This window comes from Neomonachus schauinslandi, chromosome X (genome assembly GCF_002201575.2).
Source record: "Neomonachus schauinslandi chromosome X, ASM220157v2, whole genome shotgun sequence".
Taxonomy (NCBI): Eukaryota; Metazoa; Chordata; class Mammalia; order Carnivora; family Phocidae; genus Neomonachus; species Neomonachus schauinslandi.
Genome location: NC_058419.1, coordinates 41,590,683 through 41,609,196, shown reverse-complemented (window position 1 = coordinate 41,609,196; position 18,514 = coordinate 41,590,683). Strand labels below are relative to the sequence as shown.

The 18,514-nt window shown below is 37.7% G+C and overlaps 1 protein-coding gene across 1 annotated transcript in view; it reads left to right on the top strand.

The window, feature by feature from the left end:
- NRK (Nik related kinase) overlaps window positions 1-18,514 on the top strand; it is a 168,402-nt gene that overhangs the window by 134,342 nt on the left and 15,546 nt on the right. Inside the window, exons 22-24 of the mRNA XM_044911823.1 lie at window positions 9,576-9,719; window positions 12,772-12,930; window positions 16,969-17,073. Of these exons, the coding sequence (XP_044767758.1) occupies window positions 9,576-9,719; window positions 12,772-12,930; window positions 16,969-17,073 (408 nt within the window). The remainder of the gene's footprint in view (window positions 1-9,575; window positions 9,720-12,771; window positions 12,931-16,968; window positions 17,074-18,514) is intronic.

The window sequence follows — 18,514 nt, the reverse complement described above, 5'->3', positions numbered from 1 at the left end:
CAACAGGAGATTGAAGAAAAGAATAGCAACAACTCTCTGAAGAGAAAAGCGACCACTTTCTGGAAGGTAGGACGTGTGGAGAAGTGAATCCGAGACGATATTCGGGAGGATAGACGGCGGGGGAGGGGCCTCCGGCGGCCGCTTCTGGCAAGTGATAGAACCACGGAGCACAAAATCGGAACTTTTAAAAGTCTGCTCCGCTGAGGGACGTCACTCTGGTGGCTAAGCGGGGGGGTGGAACCCTCCGGGACAGTGTGGTCTCAGGACCCACGGGTCACAGAAAGACCGGGGGTGCCTGAGTGTGGCACAGCTCCCAGGTATCGGAGCAGGGAAGCCGGCTGCAGAGGCGGAGCCCAGGCGCGGGCTCTCAGCTCGGGGTTGCCATAAACCGTGATCCGCGGCACAGTCGGGCCACTGCTCCTCCAGCAGGGACCCAACAAGCGGCAGATCCGGGGAGACTCACCTTCCTCCCCTGGGAGGAGCCGCGCGGGTGTGCACCGCAGGGATCTGCTGGGTTTGGAGACTCCACCCGGGGTCGGGTGCCAGAGATAGAAACGCGCGGTCACAGGCCGGGTGAGCACGGAGTGCGGCTGGAGACCGGGGAGACGGGAGTGACTGACGGCTTTTCTCTGGGGGCTCACTGAGAAGCAGGGCCCCGAGTTCTCGGCTCCTCCGCGGCGGAGATTGGGAGGCCGCCATTTTCACTCTCCGCCTCAAAAGCTGTACGGAAAGCTCGCAGGGAACAAAAGCCCCAGAGAGCAAACCTGAGCAGATTACTTAGCTGGGAGGAGGCAAGGGCGGGGCAATTCTGGCTCCGGCAAAGACATTTGGATACCACGGCAACAGGCCCCTCCCCAGAAGATCAGCGAGAACAGCCAGCCAAGACCAAGTTTACCCATCAATGAGAACGGCAGAAGTCCAGCTCTAGGGGACTACTGCACTTAGAATTCATGGTTTTTTTACCATGATTCTGTAGTCTTTCAAAGTTAATTTTTTTTTAACTGTCTTTTTTTCTTTTTTTTTTCTTTTTGAATTTTTCTTTTTCCCTTTTTCAACCAACATCTTATCAATCCCTTTTTAAAAAAAAAAATTTTTATTTTTCATTTTTAGAGTCATATTCTATCCCTTCATAGTAGTTACCCGTATTTTTGGCTTATATATATAAGTTGTTCTCTCTTTAAAATTTTGAGATAGTTTCTTCTAACAGATCAAAATGTACCCTAAATCTCTAGTATATGGTATTTTCTATTCCCCTGCCTGATCACATCCTCTCCCTTTTTTTTTCTTTTTTCTTTTTTAAATCCTCTTCTTTCTTTTTTAAAACAACTTCTTATCAATTCCTTTTATAAAATTTTTTATAATTTCCATCTTTACAGTCATATTCCATCCCTTCATCATATCAACCCTTATTTTTGTACATATATAAGTTTTTCTTTCTTTAAAATTTTGGGAGGCACTTTCTTCTAAAAGACCAAAATACACCCCAAATCTAGTGTGTGGCACTGATCTATATACCAGCCTGATCATATTTGATCACATTCTGGTTTTTTTGTTGTTGTTGTTTTGTTTTGTTTGTTTTTGTTTTTATCTTTATCTTTTTCTTTTTTTTTCTTTTTCTTTTTCTTTTTTTTTCTTTTTCTTTTTCTTTTTTCTCTCTTTCCCTTTCTTTTCCCACTGCTTCAGGTTTTTTCTGATTTGTTTAGAGTATATTTTCTGGGGACGTTGTTACTCTGCTAGCATTTTGTTCTCTCATTAATCTATTCTCCTCTGCACAAAATGACAAGACGGAAAAAATCACCTCAACAAAAAGAACAAGAGGTAGTACCGACTGCCAGGGACCTACTCAATACGGGCATTAGTACGATGTCAGATCTAGAGTTCAGAATCATCACTAAAGATACTAGCTGGGCTTGAAAAAAATATGGAAGTTATTAGAGAAACCCTTTCTGGAGAAGTAAAAACTAAAATCCAACCAAGTAGAAATCAAAAAGGCTATTAATGAGGTGCAATCAAAAATGGGGGCGCTAACTGCTAGAAAAAATGAGGCAGAAGAGAGAATCAGTAATATAGAAGATGAAATGATGGAAAATAAAGAAGCTGAGAAAAAGAGAGATAAACAACTACTGGATCACGAGGGCAGAATTCGAGAGATAAGCGATACCATAAGACGAAACAACATTAGAATAATTGGGATCCCAGAAGAAGAAGAAAGAGAGAGAGGGGCAGAAGGTATAATGGAGCAAATTATAGCAGAGAACTTCCCTAATTTGGGGAAGGAAACAGGCATGAAAATCCAGGAAGCACAGAGAACCCCTCTCAAAATCAATAAAAATAGTTCAACACCCCGACATCTAATAGTAAAACTTACGAGTCTCATAGACAAAGAGAAAATCCTGAAAGCAGCTCGGGAGAAGAGATATGTAACCTACAATGGTAGAAACATTAGATTGGCAACAGACCTATCCACAGAGACCTGGCAGGCCAGAAAGGACTGGCAGGATATATTCAGAGCACTAAATGAGAAAAATATGCAGCCAAGAATACTATATCCAGCTAGGCTGTCATTGAAAATTGAAGGAGAGATAAAAAGCTTCCAGGACAAACAAAAACTAAAGGAATTTGCAAACACAAAACCAGCCCTACAGGAAATCTTGAAAGGGGTCCTCTAAGCAAAGAGAGACCCTAAAAGCAACATACACTGGAAAGGAACACAGACAATATACGGTAACAGTCACCTTACAGGCAATACAATGGCACTAAATTCCTATCTTTCAATAGTTACCCTGAATGTAAATGGGCTCAATGCCCCAATCAAAAGACACAGGCTATCAGACTGGATTAAAAAACAAGACCCATCGATATGCTGTCTGCAAGAGACTCATTTTCGACCCAAAGACAGCCCCAGATTGAAAGTGAGGGGGTTAAAAACCATTTACCATGCTAATGGACACCAAAAGAAAGCTGGGGTGGCAATCCTTATATCAGACAAATTAGATTTTAAACCAAAGACTGTAATAAGAGATGAGGAAGGACACTATATCATACTTAAAGGATCTATCCAACAAGAAGATCTAACAATTGTAAATATCTATGCCCCTAACATGGGAGCAGCCAATTATATAAGGCAGTTAATAACAAAAGCAAAGAAACACATCGACAACAATACAATAATAGTGGGGGACTTTAACACCCCCCTCACTGAAATGGACAGATTGTCTAAGCAAAAGATCAACAAGGAAATAAAGACTTTAAATGACACACTGGACCAAATGGACTTCACAGACATATTCAGAACATTCCACCCCAAAGCAACGGAATACACATTCTTCTCTAGTGCCCATGGAACATTCTCCAGAATAGATCACATCCTAGGTCATAAATCAGGTCTCAACCGGTACCAAAAGTTTGGAATCATTCCCTGCCTATTTTCAGACCACAATGCTTTGAAACTAGAGCTCAATCACAAGACAAAACTCAGAAAGAACTCAAATACATGGAGGCTAAAGGGCATCCTACTGAAGAATGAATGGGTCAACCAGGAAATTAAAGAAGAATTAAAAAAATACATGGAAACCAATGAAAATGAAAACACAACTATTCAAAATCTTTGGGATGCGGCAAAGGCAGTCCTAAGAGGAAAGTATATAGCAATACAAGCCTTTCTCAAGAAGCAAGAAAGGTCTCAAGTACACAACCTAACCCTACACCTAAAGGAGCTCTAGAAGGAACAGCAAATAAAGCCTAAACCCAGCAGGAGAAGAGAAATCATAAAGATCAGAGCAGAAATCAATGAAATAGAAACTAAAAGAACAGTAGAACAGATCAACGAAACTAGGAGATGGTTCTTTGAAAGAATTAACAAGATTGATAAACCCCTGGCCAGACTTATCAAAAAGAGAAGAGAAATGACCCAAATCAACAAAATCATGAATGAAAGAGGAGAGATCACAACCAACACCAAAGAAATACAAACAATTATAAGAACATATTATGAGCAACTCTATGCCAGCAAATTAAATAACCTGGAAGAAATGGATGCATTCCTAGAGATGTACCAACTACCAAAACTGAACCAGGATGAAATAGAAAACCTGAACAGACCTGTAACCACTAAGGAAATTGAAGCAGTCATCAAAAATCTCCCAAAAAACAAAAGCCCAGGGCCAGATGGCTTCCCAGGGGAATTCTACCAAACATTTCAAGAAGAATTAATACCTATTCTTCTGAAACTGTTCCAAAAAATAGAAATGGAAGGAAAACTTCCAAACTCATTTTATGAGGCCAGCATTACCTTGATCCCAAAACCAGACAAAGACCCCATCAAAAAGGAGAATTACAGACCAATATCCCTGATGAATATGGATGCAAAAATTCTCACCAAAATACTAGCCAATAGGATCCAACAGTACATTAAAAGGATTATTCACCATGACCAAGTGGGATTTATCCCTGGGCTGCAAGGTTGGTTCAACATCCGCAAATCAATCAATGTGATAAAATACATTAACAAAAGAAAGAACAAGAATCATATGATCCTCTCAATAGATGCAGAAAAAGCATTTGACAAAGTACAGCATCATTTCTTGATCAAAACTCTTCAGAGTATAGGGATAGAGGGTACATACCTCAATATCATAAAAGCCATCTATGAAAAACCTACAGCGAATATCATTCTCAATGGGGAAAAACTGAGAGCTTTCCCCCTAAGGTCAGGAACGCGGCAGGGATGTCCACTATCACCACTGCTATTCAACATAGTATTGGAAGTCTTAGCCACAGCAATCAGACAACAAAAAGAAATCAAAGGCATCCAAATTGGCAAGGAAGAAGTCAAACTCTCACTCTTTGCTGATGATATGATACTTTATGTGGAAAACCCAAAAGACTCCACCCCAAAACTGCTAGAACTCATACAGGAATTCAGTAAAGTGGCAGGATATAAAATCAATGCACAGAAGTCAGTGACATTCCTATACACCAACAACAAGACAGAAGAAAGAGCAATTAAGGAGTCGATCCCATTTACAATTGCACCCAAAACCATAAGATAACTAGGAATAAATCTAACCAAAGAGACAAAGGATCTGTACTCAGAAAACTATAAAATACTCATGAAAGAAATTGAGGAAGACACAAAGAAATGGAAAAACGTTCCATGCTCATGGATTGGAAGAACAAATATTGTGAAGATGTCAATGCTACCTAGAGCAATCTACACATTCAATGCAATCCCCATCAAAATACCATCCACTTTTTTCAAAGAAATGGAACAAAGAATCCTAAAATTTGTATGGAACCAGAAAAGACCCCGCATAGCCAGAGGAATGTTGAAAAAGAAAAGCAAAGCCGGCGGCATCACAATTCCGGACTTCCAGCTCTATTACAAAGCTGTCATCATCAGGACAGCATGGTACTGGCACAAAAACAGACACAGATCAATGGAACAGAATAGAGAACCCAGAAATGGACCCTCAACTCTATGGTCAACTCATCTTTGACAAAGCAGGAAAGAATGTCCAATGGAACAAAGACAGTCTCTTCAACAAATGGTGTTGGGAAAATTGCACAGCCACATGCAGAAGAATGAAACTGGACCATTTCCTTACACCACACACAAAAATAGACTCCAAATGGTTGAAAGACCTCAATGTGAGACAGGAGTCCATCAAAATCCTAAAGGAGAACACAGGCAGCAACCTCTTTGACCTCAGCCGAAGCAACTTCTTCCTAGAAACATCGCCAAAGGCAAGGGAAGCAAGGGCAAAAATGAACTATTGGGACTTCATCAAGATAAAAAGCTTTTGCAAAGCAAAGGAAACAGTCAACAAAACCAAAAGACAACCGACAGAATGGGAGAAGATATTTGCAAATGACATATCAGATAAAGGGCTAGTATCCAAAATCTATAAAGAACTCATCAAACTCAACACCCAAAGAACAAAGAATCCAATCAAGAAATGGGCAGAAGACATGAACAGACATTTTTCCAAAGAAGACATCCAAATGGCCAACAGACACATGAAAAAGTGCTCAACATCACTCGGCATCAGGGATATCCAAATCAAAACCTCAATGAGATACCACCTCACGCCAGTCAGAATGGCTAAAATTAACAAGTCAGGAAATGACAGATGTTGGCGGGGATGCGGAGAAAGGGGAACCCTCCTACAGTGTTGGTGGGAATGCAAGCTGGTGCAGCCACTCTGGAAAACTGTATGGAGGTTCCTCATAAAACTGTATGGAGCTACCATATGACCCAGCAATTGCACTACTGGGTATTTACCCCAAAGATACAAAAGTAAGGATCCGAAGGGGTACGTGCACCCCGATGTTTATAGCAGCAATGTCCACAATAGCCAAACTGTGGAAAGAGCCAAGATGTCCATCAACAGATGAATGGATAAAGAAGATGTGGTATATATATACAATGGAATATTATGCAGCCATCAAAAGGAATGAGATCTTGCCATTTGCAACGACGTGGATGGAACTGGAGGGTATTATGTTGAGTGAAATACGTCAAACAGAGAAAGACATGTATCATATGATCTCACTGATATGAGGAATTCTTAATCTCAGGAAACAAACTGAGGGTTGCTGGAGTGGGGGGTGGGGTGGGAAGGATGGGGTGACTGGGTGATAGACATTGGGGAGGGTATGTGCTCTGGTAAGCGCTGTGAATTGTGCAAGACTGTTGAATCTCAGATCTGTACCTCTGAAACAAATAATGCAATATATGTTAAGAAAAAAAAAAAAAGAAGAAGAAGAAGGTAGCGGGAGGTGAAGAATGAAGCGGGGGAAATCGGAGGGGTAGACGAACCATGAGAGACGATGGACTCTGAAAAACAAACAGGGTTCTAGAGGGGAGGGGGGTGGGAGGATGGGTTAGCCTGGTGGTGGGTATTGAGGAGGGCACATTCTGCATGGAGCACTGGGTGTTATGCACAAACAATGAATCATGGAACACTTCATCTAAAACTAATGATGTAATGTATGGGGATTAACATAAGAATAAAAAAAAAAGATAGTGTGTAGCATTTAATACCTAATGAGATAGTTAAGACATATTTCTGTAAGTTCTTGTTTTTAAATAATCTTGTGGATTTGTAGAGAAAGTTCTTTCAATCATGTCTCTTTTTAAATGTTTCAAGTTTTTATCTAAATTCTAGTTTGTTAACATATAGTGTAATATTAGTTTCAGGAAGAGAATTTAGTGATTCATCACTTATATATAACACCCAGTGCTCATCACAACAAGTGCCTTCCTTAATGCCCATCACTCATTTAACCCAGCCCACTCCCACATCCCCTCAAGTAACCCTCAGTTTGTTCTGTCTCTTATGGTTTGCTTCCCTCTCTTTCTTTTTCTTCCTCTTATGTTCGTCTGTTTTGTTTCTTAAATTTCACAAATGAGTGAAATCATATGGTATTTGTCTTCCTCTGACTGAAGTATTTCACTTAGCATAATACTCTCTAGCTCCAACCACATCATTGCAAATGGCAAGATTTCATTATTTTTGATGGCTGAGTCTCTCATGGTTTGTCTCGCTCTCTGCTTTCCCCCCCTTCAGATTTCCCTCCCTTCCCCTATGGTCCTCTGTACTATTGCTTATGTTCCACATATGAGTGAAACCTTATGATAATTGACTTTCTCTGTTTGACTTACTTCACTTAGCATAATCCCCTCCAGTTCCATCCATGTTGATGCAAATGGTGGGTATTCATCCTTTCTGATGGCTGAGTAATATTCCATTGTATATATGAACCACAACTTCTTTATCCATTCATCTATTGTATATATATACAATGGAATATATATGTATACACACACACACACACACACACATATACATACCACCTCTTCTTTATACATTCATCAGTCAGTGGACACTTGGGCTGTATCCATAATAATGCTGCTGTAAACATTGGGGTGCATGTATCCCTTTGAAATAGTGTTTTTTATATTCTTTGGGTAAATACCTAGTAGTGCCATCGCTGGATCATAGGGTAGTTCTATTTTTAACTTTTTAAGGAACCTCCATACTGTTTTCCAGAGTGGTTGCACCGGACTGCATTCCCACCAACAGGGTAAGAGAGTTCCCCTTTCTCCACATCCTCACCAACATCTGTTGTTTCCTGTGTTGTTAATTTTAGCCATTCTGACAGGTGTGAGGTGGTATCTCATTGTAGTTTTTATTTGTATTTCCCTGATGATGAGTGATGTTGAGTATATTTTCATGTGTCTATTAGCCATCTGTATGACCTTTGATAATGTCTTAACTTTGATAGACTTTTTCAGTCCTTTGCTCTAGAAGAATTATAACCACATTAGTAGGGCTCAGACAATATTTTACCTCAAACCAGTATGAATCATAAATGAAACAGAATAAATAAATGGAAGGAGGGAAGAAATTCAAAGTAAATGCCAACCTCTGACTTGCAATTTCATAGATTTTGCTTAATGTATGTTTGAACAGGGGACAGAATTTTAAATTAAAAATAGAGCAGTGTAGCAAACATTATAGCTATATGGATTGAATAACTTAGAAAAAACATGTTACCCTCCAAGCTAATATATTGTGTCAGATAACAAGAAAGCAGAGTTTATGTCTTTATCATTTCAGTCAGGCAACTACCCAGAGATCTAATTAATGTCTAATAATTCATTTTTATAACTTCTGGTTTTACATTTTGAAAAATAAAAGATTACAGTCAAAATTGAATATACTTTACCCTCCCTCTCTGATTCCACTTTGGGAGGAAACGCAATTCCTAAATCTGCCACAGGCCATTACTTAGAGAACTGGTAAAGGACAGAATAGAAAAATGAAAGAGACCCTTGTCTTTTCTCCTTATATCCTTGAAACACAAATAGTCTCTAAGTAGAAGGAAAACACTAAAGTGCTCTCCATTATATTACTTGGCTGAGTTTTCCTATGTCTCAGGTTATGGGGGAAAACTCCCACAGTGGTTTGAAGTGTATTCTAATTTAGCTTAATCTTCTATTTCAGCCCTCTCATTCAGTCTTTTAACAGTTTTTATATTTGAATAAATAGAGCCAGCAGACAAATAATAGAGCACAGGAGTTTAGATACATAAAAGTAGGAACTACTTTCACAGGTATTTTGCAATGTAAGTTTTATAATATATGCATGAATACAGACTCAATTTAAAATAAATTTAAAAATAATTTACATATAATTATTGTAAAAGCATTAAACTCTTAGTTACAATTAGGAATGAGGAATGAACTGAATTGAATTTTGATTTTTATAAAGTTTGGGATACTGCTAAAGGGTGGTGAGATATTTATAAAATTCTCCTTTTGAGACGCCACACCAGACACCAGCCAGTAGAAATATTGCCAGAAGGTATTATCTTCTAGATTTTAATATATTTCAGAGAAATTTGTTGGTAGAGTCCATTGTTACACAGTATGAGGTTAACATTAGCCTAAAGTGATATGTCATCTTTGCACAGATCAGCACACTGGAATTGCAAAAGTACTAATATAAATTCAATTATAAAAATGTAATCTGAGCTAATATAGCACCTTTCTTTTTATATGCAAACAGGAGTGAATTTGCTGTTGGGAACCCGATCTAATCTGTATCTGATGGACAGAAGTGGAAAGGCAGACATCACTAAACTGATAAAGCGAAGACCATTCCGTCAGATTCAAGTTGTAGAGCCACTCAATTTGCTGATTACCATCTCCGGTTTGTTTAAGAACTAAAATTAGCTAAGTAATTATGTAGATTAATTAGGTTCCAAACTAGGCTAAAGACTTTCTCAGGTAAAAGTTTCATAGGAAAGCACTTTAAATATAACCTTAAATTAGGACACCAAACTTTCCTACTTGTGTTTTCTTATCTATTTGCAGTTTATTTTTTTATTTTTTTATTTTTTATTTATTTTTATTATGTTCAGTTAGCCACTATATAGTACATCATTAGTTTTTGAGGTAGTGTTCAATGATTCATGTTACCCATTAACACCCAGTGCTCATCACCACACATGCCCTCCTAAATACCCATCACCCTGCTACCCCATCCTCCCACCCTCTCCCTTCTGTAGCCTTCAGTTTGGTTCCCAGAGTCCAGAGTCTCTCATGGTTTGTCTCCCTCTCTGCTTTCTCCCCCTTCAGATTTCCCTCCCTTCCCCTATGGTCCTTCACGCTATTCCTTATGTTCCACATATGAGTGAAACCATATGATAATTGTCTTTCTCTGCTTGACTTACTTCACTTAGCATAATACCCTCCAGTTCCATCCATTTTGATGCAAATGGTGAGTATTCATCTTTTCTGATGGCTGAGTAATATTCCATTGTATTAATGAACCGCATCTTCTTTATCCATTCATCTGTTGAAGGGCATCTTGGCTCCTTCCACAGTTTGGTTATTGTGGACATTGCTGCTATGAACATTGGGGTGCATGTGCCCCTTCTTTTCACTACATCTGTATCTTTGGGGTAAATACCTAGTAGTGCAATTGTTGGGTCATTCTATTTACAGTTTAAACTAACTTCTCACTCTCCTTTGCTGTCTGGATATTTGATTGCAATGCACCTCACCTAGGTCATTTGATAAGAAAAAAAAAAAACATGCCATTTACATCTTTCAGGTCTTTTCTGAGTAGCCACCTGCAATTTTACAACTCACAATTTCACCCACCCATGTGCAGATGACCACATCCATCATATAATTTCTTGTGGTGTGCTAGAAGCAACAAAGAACAAAGTGGACAATAATTGGATAAAAATGAAACTCTGTTGTCCCTGGCACAGCCTTATCATGAGGGCCTACAGATAGGATTAGTAACGAGAATGGATACCCTAAGACCTCTACCTTCTTCCCACATAGTAATTGAACTTCTTAGTTTTGGTCAGTCAGAACCTGAATCTCTGAATAAGAGAGAGCAAGTAAACAGATGTTAATAATAATTGTCATTACGATACATTACTTGGTATTAGAAAACACTAGTACTAAAGTCAACTAAAGGCAAAAGACAACTGACAAAAGGAAACAAAAAGTTAAAAAAATGCTTTAACTGTAGAATAAAATGATGCTAATTACAGTTATTTATATGTGTTTGCATGCTTCCTGTCTGTACCTAATAGCTATATGGCACATTAATTAATGATTATGTATATTCCTAAAAATTATTAACTTTGCTTTAAGTTTTGGTTAGGGGAGAAAATCCTCGATAGGTATGCTAAAGCTTGATCATTTTTTGGTCATGTTTCATTTTCATTCATTTTTAATTGTTTGAGGTACACAGATTTTGAGGTAACATTTAGATTTTGAAAACATCTGGGTGGCTTAGAGATTGCACATCTGGAAAACAGATTTCTTTACTTTTTATCCAGCTTTTTCTAACCCAAATGTGTCCCTTTTAATGCTTAAGTTTTTCTCAAAGTGGATTATTTTTGCATCAGATGACACTGAGAACATCAGTATAGAAAGATACCTAATAATTTAGAGCACAAATTTATTCTACCACTTAAGAGTAGAATGGAAATAGACATAGATGTCTGAATTCTAATGCTGCTTCAGAAGATGTCATGTAAAAACATATGTAAGATTAATCACATAAGTAAGAATCTTATTGTTGAGCCTAGAAATCTTATTAACAATAAACTGTAAAAAGTGAATACAAAGTCACTACATATGAAAACAAATGTGTAATTCAATGGCCTGTTTTTCCTTAAGGGATTGTAAGGATTTTCCAGGGTTTACAATTAGAAAATTAGCAGTGAAGATATGAGGAATTCTTAATCTCAGGAAACAAACTGAGGGTTGCTGAAGTGGAGGGGGGTGGGAGGCATGGGGTGGTTGGGTGACAGACACTGGGGAGGGTATGTGCTACGGTGAGCACTGTGAATTGTGTAAGACTGTTGAATCACAGACCTGTACCTCTGAAACAAATAATACATTATATGTTAAAAAAAAGATAGTAGGAAGGGAAAAATGAAGGGGGGAAATTGGAGGGGGAGACGAACCATGAGAGACTATGGACACTGAGAAGAAACAAACTGAGGGTTCCAGAGGGGAGGGGGGTGGGGGGATGGGTTAGCCTGGTGATGGGTATTAAAGAGGGCACATTCTGCATGGAGCACTGGGTGTTATACGCAAACAATGAATCATGGAACACTACATCAAAAACTAATGATGTAATGTATGGTAATTAATATAACAATAAAAAAATAAATAATTCAATTGGCAAAAAAAATTAGCAGTGAAGATAAATTTGATTGAGAAAAAAATAATAAAACTTTAATTATTTTGTAAGTATGCTGGAATGAAAGAGCACAAAGAGACCCTTCCCACTAACCCTGAATTCCTAACAGTCGATACATCAGATTATCCCTCTCATACATACATACTACCAAGGACAGCTTCTAGGTCTCCAAATCCCAGAAGGACCATGACTTAGATAAAAGCCAAAGTATAAATGAATGGATGGTAATTCTGTTGCTGTACCATGGCAGTCTTAACCTGTCCCAAAGAAGTATTGTACTTCTCTTCAGACAGGCACATAGGTAGCTGGTAGACATTTTGACTATCTCTTGGAAGTGAGGGACTAAGAAAGACTTTGCTATCATATTTACAAAATCTGAAGGGAAGAATCTAGTAGTGTAGTTTTTTCTAAAAGTGCTTTTTACTTTAATGAGAAGATTTGGTTAAAAGGGCAAAATACTTTTGTTGTTTTGTTTTTCTAATATATGAAAAAATAGACTGAATTAAAACACTCTTATCTTATCTATCAGGCCATAAGAACAGACTTAGGGTGTATCATTTGACCTGGCTGAGGAACAAGATTTTGAATGATGATCCAGAAAGTAAAAGAAGACAAGAGGAAATGCTAAAGACAGAGGAAGCCTGCAAAGCTATTGATAAGTTGACAGGCTGTGAACACTTCAGTGTCCGTAAGTCCCATTTTATGTTTACTATAGCTATATAAAGTTTGCTTTCCTTTGTTTAGTAAAGTACATTGTTGTGAGAGGCAAAGTAGATAAAGAAAAGAATTTGCAACTTCCTATACAAAAATGAGTGAGTTTCACTGAGACAATTTCCGGGTCCTCTATGTCACAATCATGGCTGTTGAGAAAATACTGATTGACCTAAATAGCTATTGAAGTTTACTTTCTCATCTTTCTTCCCTTTCCAGTCACTCTAATTAGTCCAGATGAACTGATACTTCTTTTCTTGCCTCTGTATAACTCCGGCTATATAAATGTTCTTGATGTATCTTCAGTAACCTGCAAGGAGATTCATATATTATCTTTCCTTGGAACAGCCATAAAATGGAATCACATAATAATTCCACTTCCTTAAATTGGAAAATTTATCTTAATACTGACCAGGAAACTTTGCAATGAGTCCAAAAGAAAATTCTTCTGTGGTTTACTGGCTCTTGCTCCCACTGTCAATATTCATAAATATAATTGCTAAATATTTTCTGTCTGATTAGAGTGTTTTCATATGTCCTATCTCTTTACAACCATTCACTGCAAAATGAAGTAACAACTCCATGGTCTCAGAATCCTTCTCTCATCTGTCTACAACTAGAAAGTGATGTTATCCCATTCTCTTCTATTTCTGAAGCAAATCCCCGCTGTTTTCTTCTTTCCTTTTAATTAGTTGCCCCTTCAGACAGAGCTAGTGGCATAGGTAAGTGATAGCTGGAATCACATAATATGAGTTTTAGCAGGATATTGCTATTCTGACTGACCATTTCTGTTCTGCATATAGGGGCTTTTCCAGAATAGGTTCCCATATGTGTGTATATAAGTACACATACACCATTAAAGGGAGAAATTAGTACCCAGACAAACCAGGAATTAAATAAATACACTATTTTCTTCTAGTTTTATGTATCACTACTCTCCTCCAAATCATATTATATGTATTTGGTAGCCAAAGGTGGAAGAGATCCCCAGATGTTAAACAAGGAGTTTATGTAGCAGAACTGCCTGCCTCCTAGTGGGACAGCCATGTACTCATACTTTCGTGGTGTTTTCAGTAGCCTGTCAAGATCCATAAAATAATTGACTGATACCAATTACTGCCATATATTAAAATTATAGGAAGTGTTTGCTTAACAGAGAATTTCTTTGCTTGTTGGGGATTTATTAATCATGCTTCTTTGACCTACTTGAGAACAGTGTAAAAGAAAAAGATAAAATAACTAGAATCAGAGAGAGATAGAGAATATGAATAAGAGAAAGGGGGAGATAGAAAGAGAAGCCTTATATTTGGTCTCTAATGAAATCTGACTAGAAAGGATAGAAGCAATATTCCTGCCAAGGAGGAAGGGTTTTAGCACAAAATATAAATCTAGCAAGTAGACCAACATATATCATAAGAATCAGAAGGTCTATATGAGAGAAAGCATATGCTTCTTTTTCATTTTTCTCTTTTTTAAAAAACAGCTGTGTTGGAATTAATTTATATATCATAAAATGTACCCATTTAGAAGTGTACAATCAATGGTTTTTAGTATGTTTATAGAGTTATATAACCATTATCATAATCTCATTATCCCAAAAAGAACTCCCATAGCCATTAGCAATTACTCCACATTCCATCCCTCTTACATTCACCTTATTCTCCTCAGTCCTAAATAACCACTGATCTACTTTCCTTTGCTCTGTTTTTTTTCTTTTCTGGACAATTTATTTAAATGGAATCATATATGGTCTTTGTGACAGGTTTTTGTCACTTAGTATAATGTTTTCAAGTCTCATGCCTGCTGTAGCCTGTATAACATGTATCAGTACTTACTTTTTATTGCTGAATAGTATTTCATTGTATAGGTATACCTTTTGTTTATACAATTTTTATACATCCATTGTTTATACATTTGTACTCTTTCCACTTTTTGGCTGCTATTAACATTTCATACATGTGTCTGTACATGGGAATGCATGTTTTCTTTTCTCTTGGATAGTACCACCACACTGTTTTTCAAAGTGGCTGCACCACTTTACATTGACATAAGTATGGAAGATCCATTTTCTCTTCATCCTTGCCAACACTTGCAGATGTCTGTCTTTTGATTCTAGGTATCTAAGTGGGTATGAAGTGGCATCTTATTGTAGTTTTGATTTGTATTCCCTGATGGCGAATGTTGTCAAGTATGTTTGTGTGTATCTATCTATCATCTATCTATCTATCTATCTATTTATCTATCATCTTTTTGTTGTTGAGTTGTAAGCATTCTATATATTCTGGATCCTAGGACCTTATCAGATATATGATTTTCAAATATTTTTTCCCATTTCATAGGTTGTCTTTTCATTTTCTTGACAGTGTCTTTTGATACTCCAAAATTTTAATTTGGATGAAACCCAGTTTATCTATTTTTTTTCTTTTGTTGCTTATGCTTTTGGTGTCAAATATAAAAATCCATTGCCATGAAGATTTATTCCTATATTTACTTCTCATAGTTTATAGTTCTATCTCTTACATTTATGTCTTTGACTCTTCTGAATTAGTTTTTGTATATGGTGTGAGGTAAGGGGTTCAACTTATTCTTTTGTATGTGGATATTCAGTTGTCCCATTTGTTGAAGAGAGTATTCTTTCCCAACTGAATTATCAGGATATCATTGACCATAAATGTATGGGCTTATTTGTAGACTCCAATTTTATTCTGTTGATCTATTTGCCTATTCTTATCTCAGTGCTACACTGTTTTGATTACTATAGCTTATAGTTAAGTTTTGAAATTGGGAAGTATGAGTCATTCAACTTTGTTTTTCTTTTTCAAGATTGTTTTGGTTATTTGGGGCCTCTTCCAATTCCATGAATTTTAGGATCAGCATTTCCATTTCTGCATAAGAGGCCATTGGGATTTTAATAGCAAATGCATTGAATCCATAGATCACTTTGGATGATACTGTCCTCTTTTTAAAATATTGACATTTTTATGGAGCACCTGGGTGGCTCAGTATTTAAGTGTCTGCCTTCGGCTCAGGTCATGCTCCCAGGGTCCTGGGATCGAGCCCTGCACTGGGCTCCCTGCTCAGCGGGAAGCCTGCTTCTCCCTCTCCCACTCCCCCTGTTTGTGTTCCCTCTCTTGCTGTGTCTCTGTCTGTCAAATAAATAAATAAAATCTTCAAAAAAATAAAAATAAAATACTGACATTTTTATTTATTTAGTGACTTAAAACAACAGTGATTTATTTCTCATAAGTCTTTGAGGTGACCAGGGCTCAGCTGGATTTTTTTAATATAGTTGACACATAATGTTATATTAGTTTCAGGTGTAGAACATAGTGCTTCAAATTCTCTGTATGTTATGCTGTGTTCACCACAAGTGTAGTTAATATCTATCACCATACAACGTTATTATAATATTATTGACTGTATTCCCTATGTTGTACCTTTTATTTCCATGACTTATTCATTCCCTAGCTGGAGGCCTATATCTCCCACTCCCCTTCACCTATTTTGCCCATCCCCTGCGTGCCTTCCCTCTGGCAACTATCAATTTGATCTCTGTATTTATAGGTCTGATTCTTTTTGTTTATTCATTTGTTTTGTTTTTTAGATTCCACATGAGTGAAGTCATAAGTATTTGTCTTTCTCAGCGTGGCTTATTTCACTTAGCAGAATACCCTCTAGGTCCATCCATGTATTGCCCTCTTAACAGTGTTAAGTCTACCCATTGATTAACAAAGGAACTCTTTCCATTTATTTAGTTCTTCTTTAATTCCTTTCAACAATGTTCTGTAGTTTTCAGTGTACAGAGTGCTCCTGAAGGCTAACACACTTCATAAAACAATATAGTTAGTTTTGTCACCTTTTGGGAGGCCTCAAATTGTAACTAAATAGCTTTTCTAAAAATATATGATCTGTTCTCTTATATTGTGGTTATAATATTTTTAATGACCAATACAAATACTTGAGTGTTCTTGTTAACTCTGTGGCATTGTTACTTCTTTATATTTTATCATTGTAGTTCAACATGAAGAAACAACATATATTGCAATTGCTTTGAAATCGTCAATTCACCTTTATGCCTGGGCACCAAAGTCCTTCGATGAAAGCACTGCTATTAAAGTAAGTGGTCTCCTTCTTCTTTGGATCATATGGTTTTTCTTTTGAAAAATTGTAAACAGAGCAAAATTTTGAAATATAGTAGCAAAGTTATATACCATTCTTCTACAGTTAATGTAATTTGACTATACCATGTAAATAATTATCATTTAACCCTTTTTTAGATAATTCACAGACACCACAGCAAAGGAGAGTGTGAGGGAAATCCCTGACCCCTCCCCTTAGAGGATCTCCCTACCAGCTCCTCACTCCCAATTCCTGTAGTCAACATGAAGACCTCTTCTAGAGCCCCAAACACAGGCTTTGGGTGCCACCCCAATGACTTGAAGCTAAGAAAGTCCCTGTTCTCACTTAGTGGGGGGTGGAGAGCAGAGGGAAGGTAAGGAAAGGTGTGGCAATGGTAGAGGGGGGAGCCCCACTGGAAGAGGAATGAGGGAAGAGAAAGCCTTTGCTCTAATTACCAGGGCTACAATAGATGGGGTGGGGAGGAAAGGGCAGGGCGGGTCTATATTTCTTCCAAGCTGGAACTCTAAACACATTTCTCTCCAGAACTATTGCAAGGAATGGTGGTTAGGCTTATTGGATTACCAGTAATATTTCCACCTTTATTATGGTTTAACTGAACTTCTATGGATCAGCCTCTTAAGGTAACCAGTTGGTGTCCCAAACAGTTAAGTTGCTAATGATTTTTTAATCTCATCTCATAAACTGGGGATTCTTTTTACCTTTATTATTTTTAATGATACTCTAGAATTCGATGTCAATAGGATTATTTTGTGTTTATTCCATAGCAGTGAGGACTGATTAATGAACTGGGAGCATTATATAGAGGCCAGTAACTCCTAATCTGGAGTGTACATCAGAATCATCTGGAGCATTTGTTAAAAGTTTAGATCTCAGACCCAACTTCAGGCTGAATTAGTAGGTCTGGAGTGGGGCCTGGGAATCTATATTTTTAGCAAATGTTCCAGGTGACTTTGAACTAGCTGGTCAATGGACAAGTTTTTACAAAGCACTGATTAAGGACACCTCATGATAGACTCCAGCAAGGTATTTATGAAATAATTTTGTATCTTAGGTCGTCTGCTTACATGGTATATTTTGCAGCCAAAACATCACACATATGCAATAAAGATGGACTAATTTTTATGACTGCCTCCGGATGCCTATTTGTACAATAAATATGTTCTTTTGTAAATAGCACAGACTACTATATAGACAGTCTGTTTCTGCCCTGACACAAATTATATCTCTGATCTCCCTAAATTGGGCCTTGGGTCAGCTGTCCGTATTTGGATATGGGTTTGTTCTTGGCTGTCTGCTGATTGGTCAGAGCTGCCTGATAAGGAGCTGGAAAACAAAGAAGATAAGTACAAACAGTCTGTCTAGCCGATATACAGTTCCTGATCTAAGTCCTCCTTCCAGTTCTTGAATCTCACCTCATGACT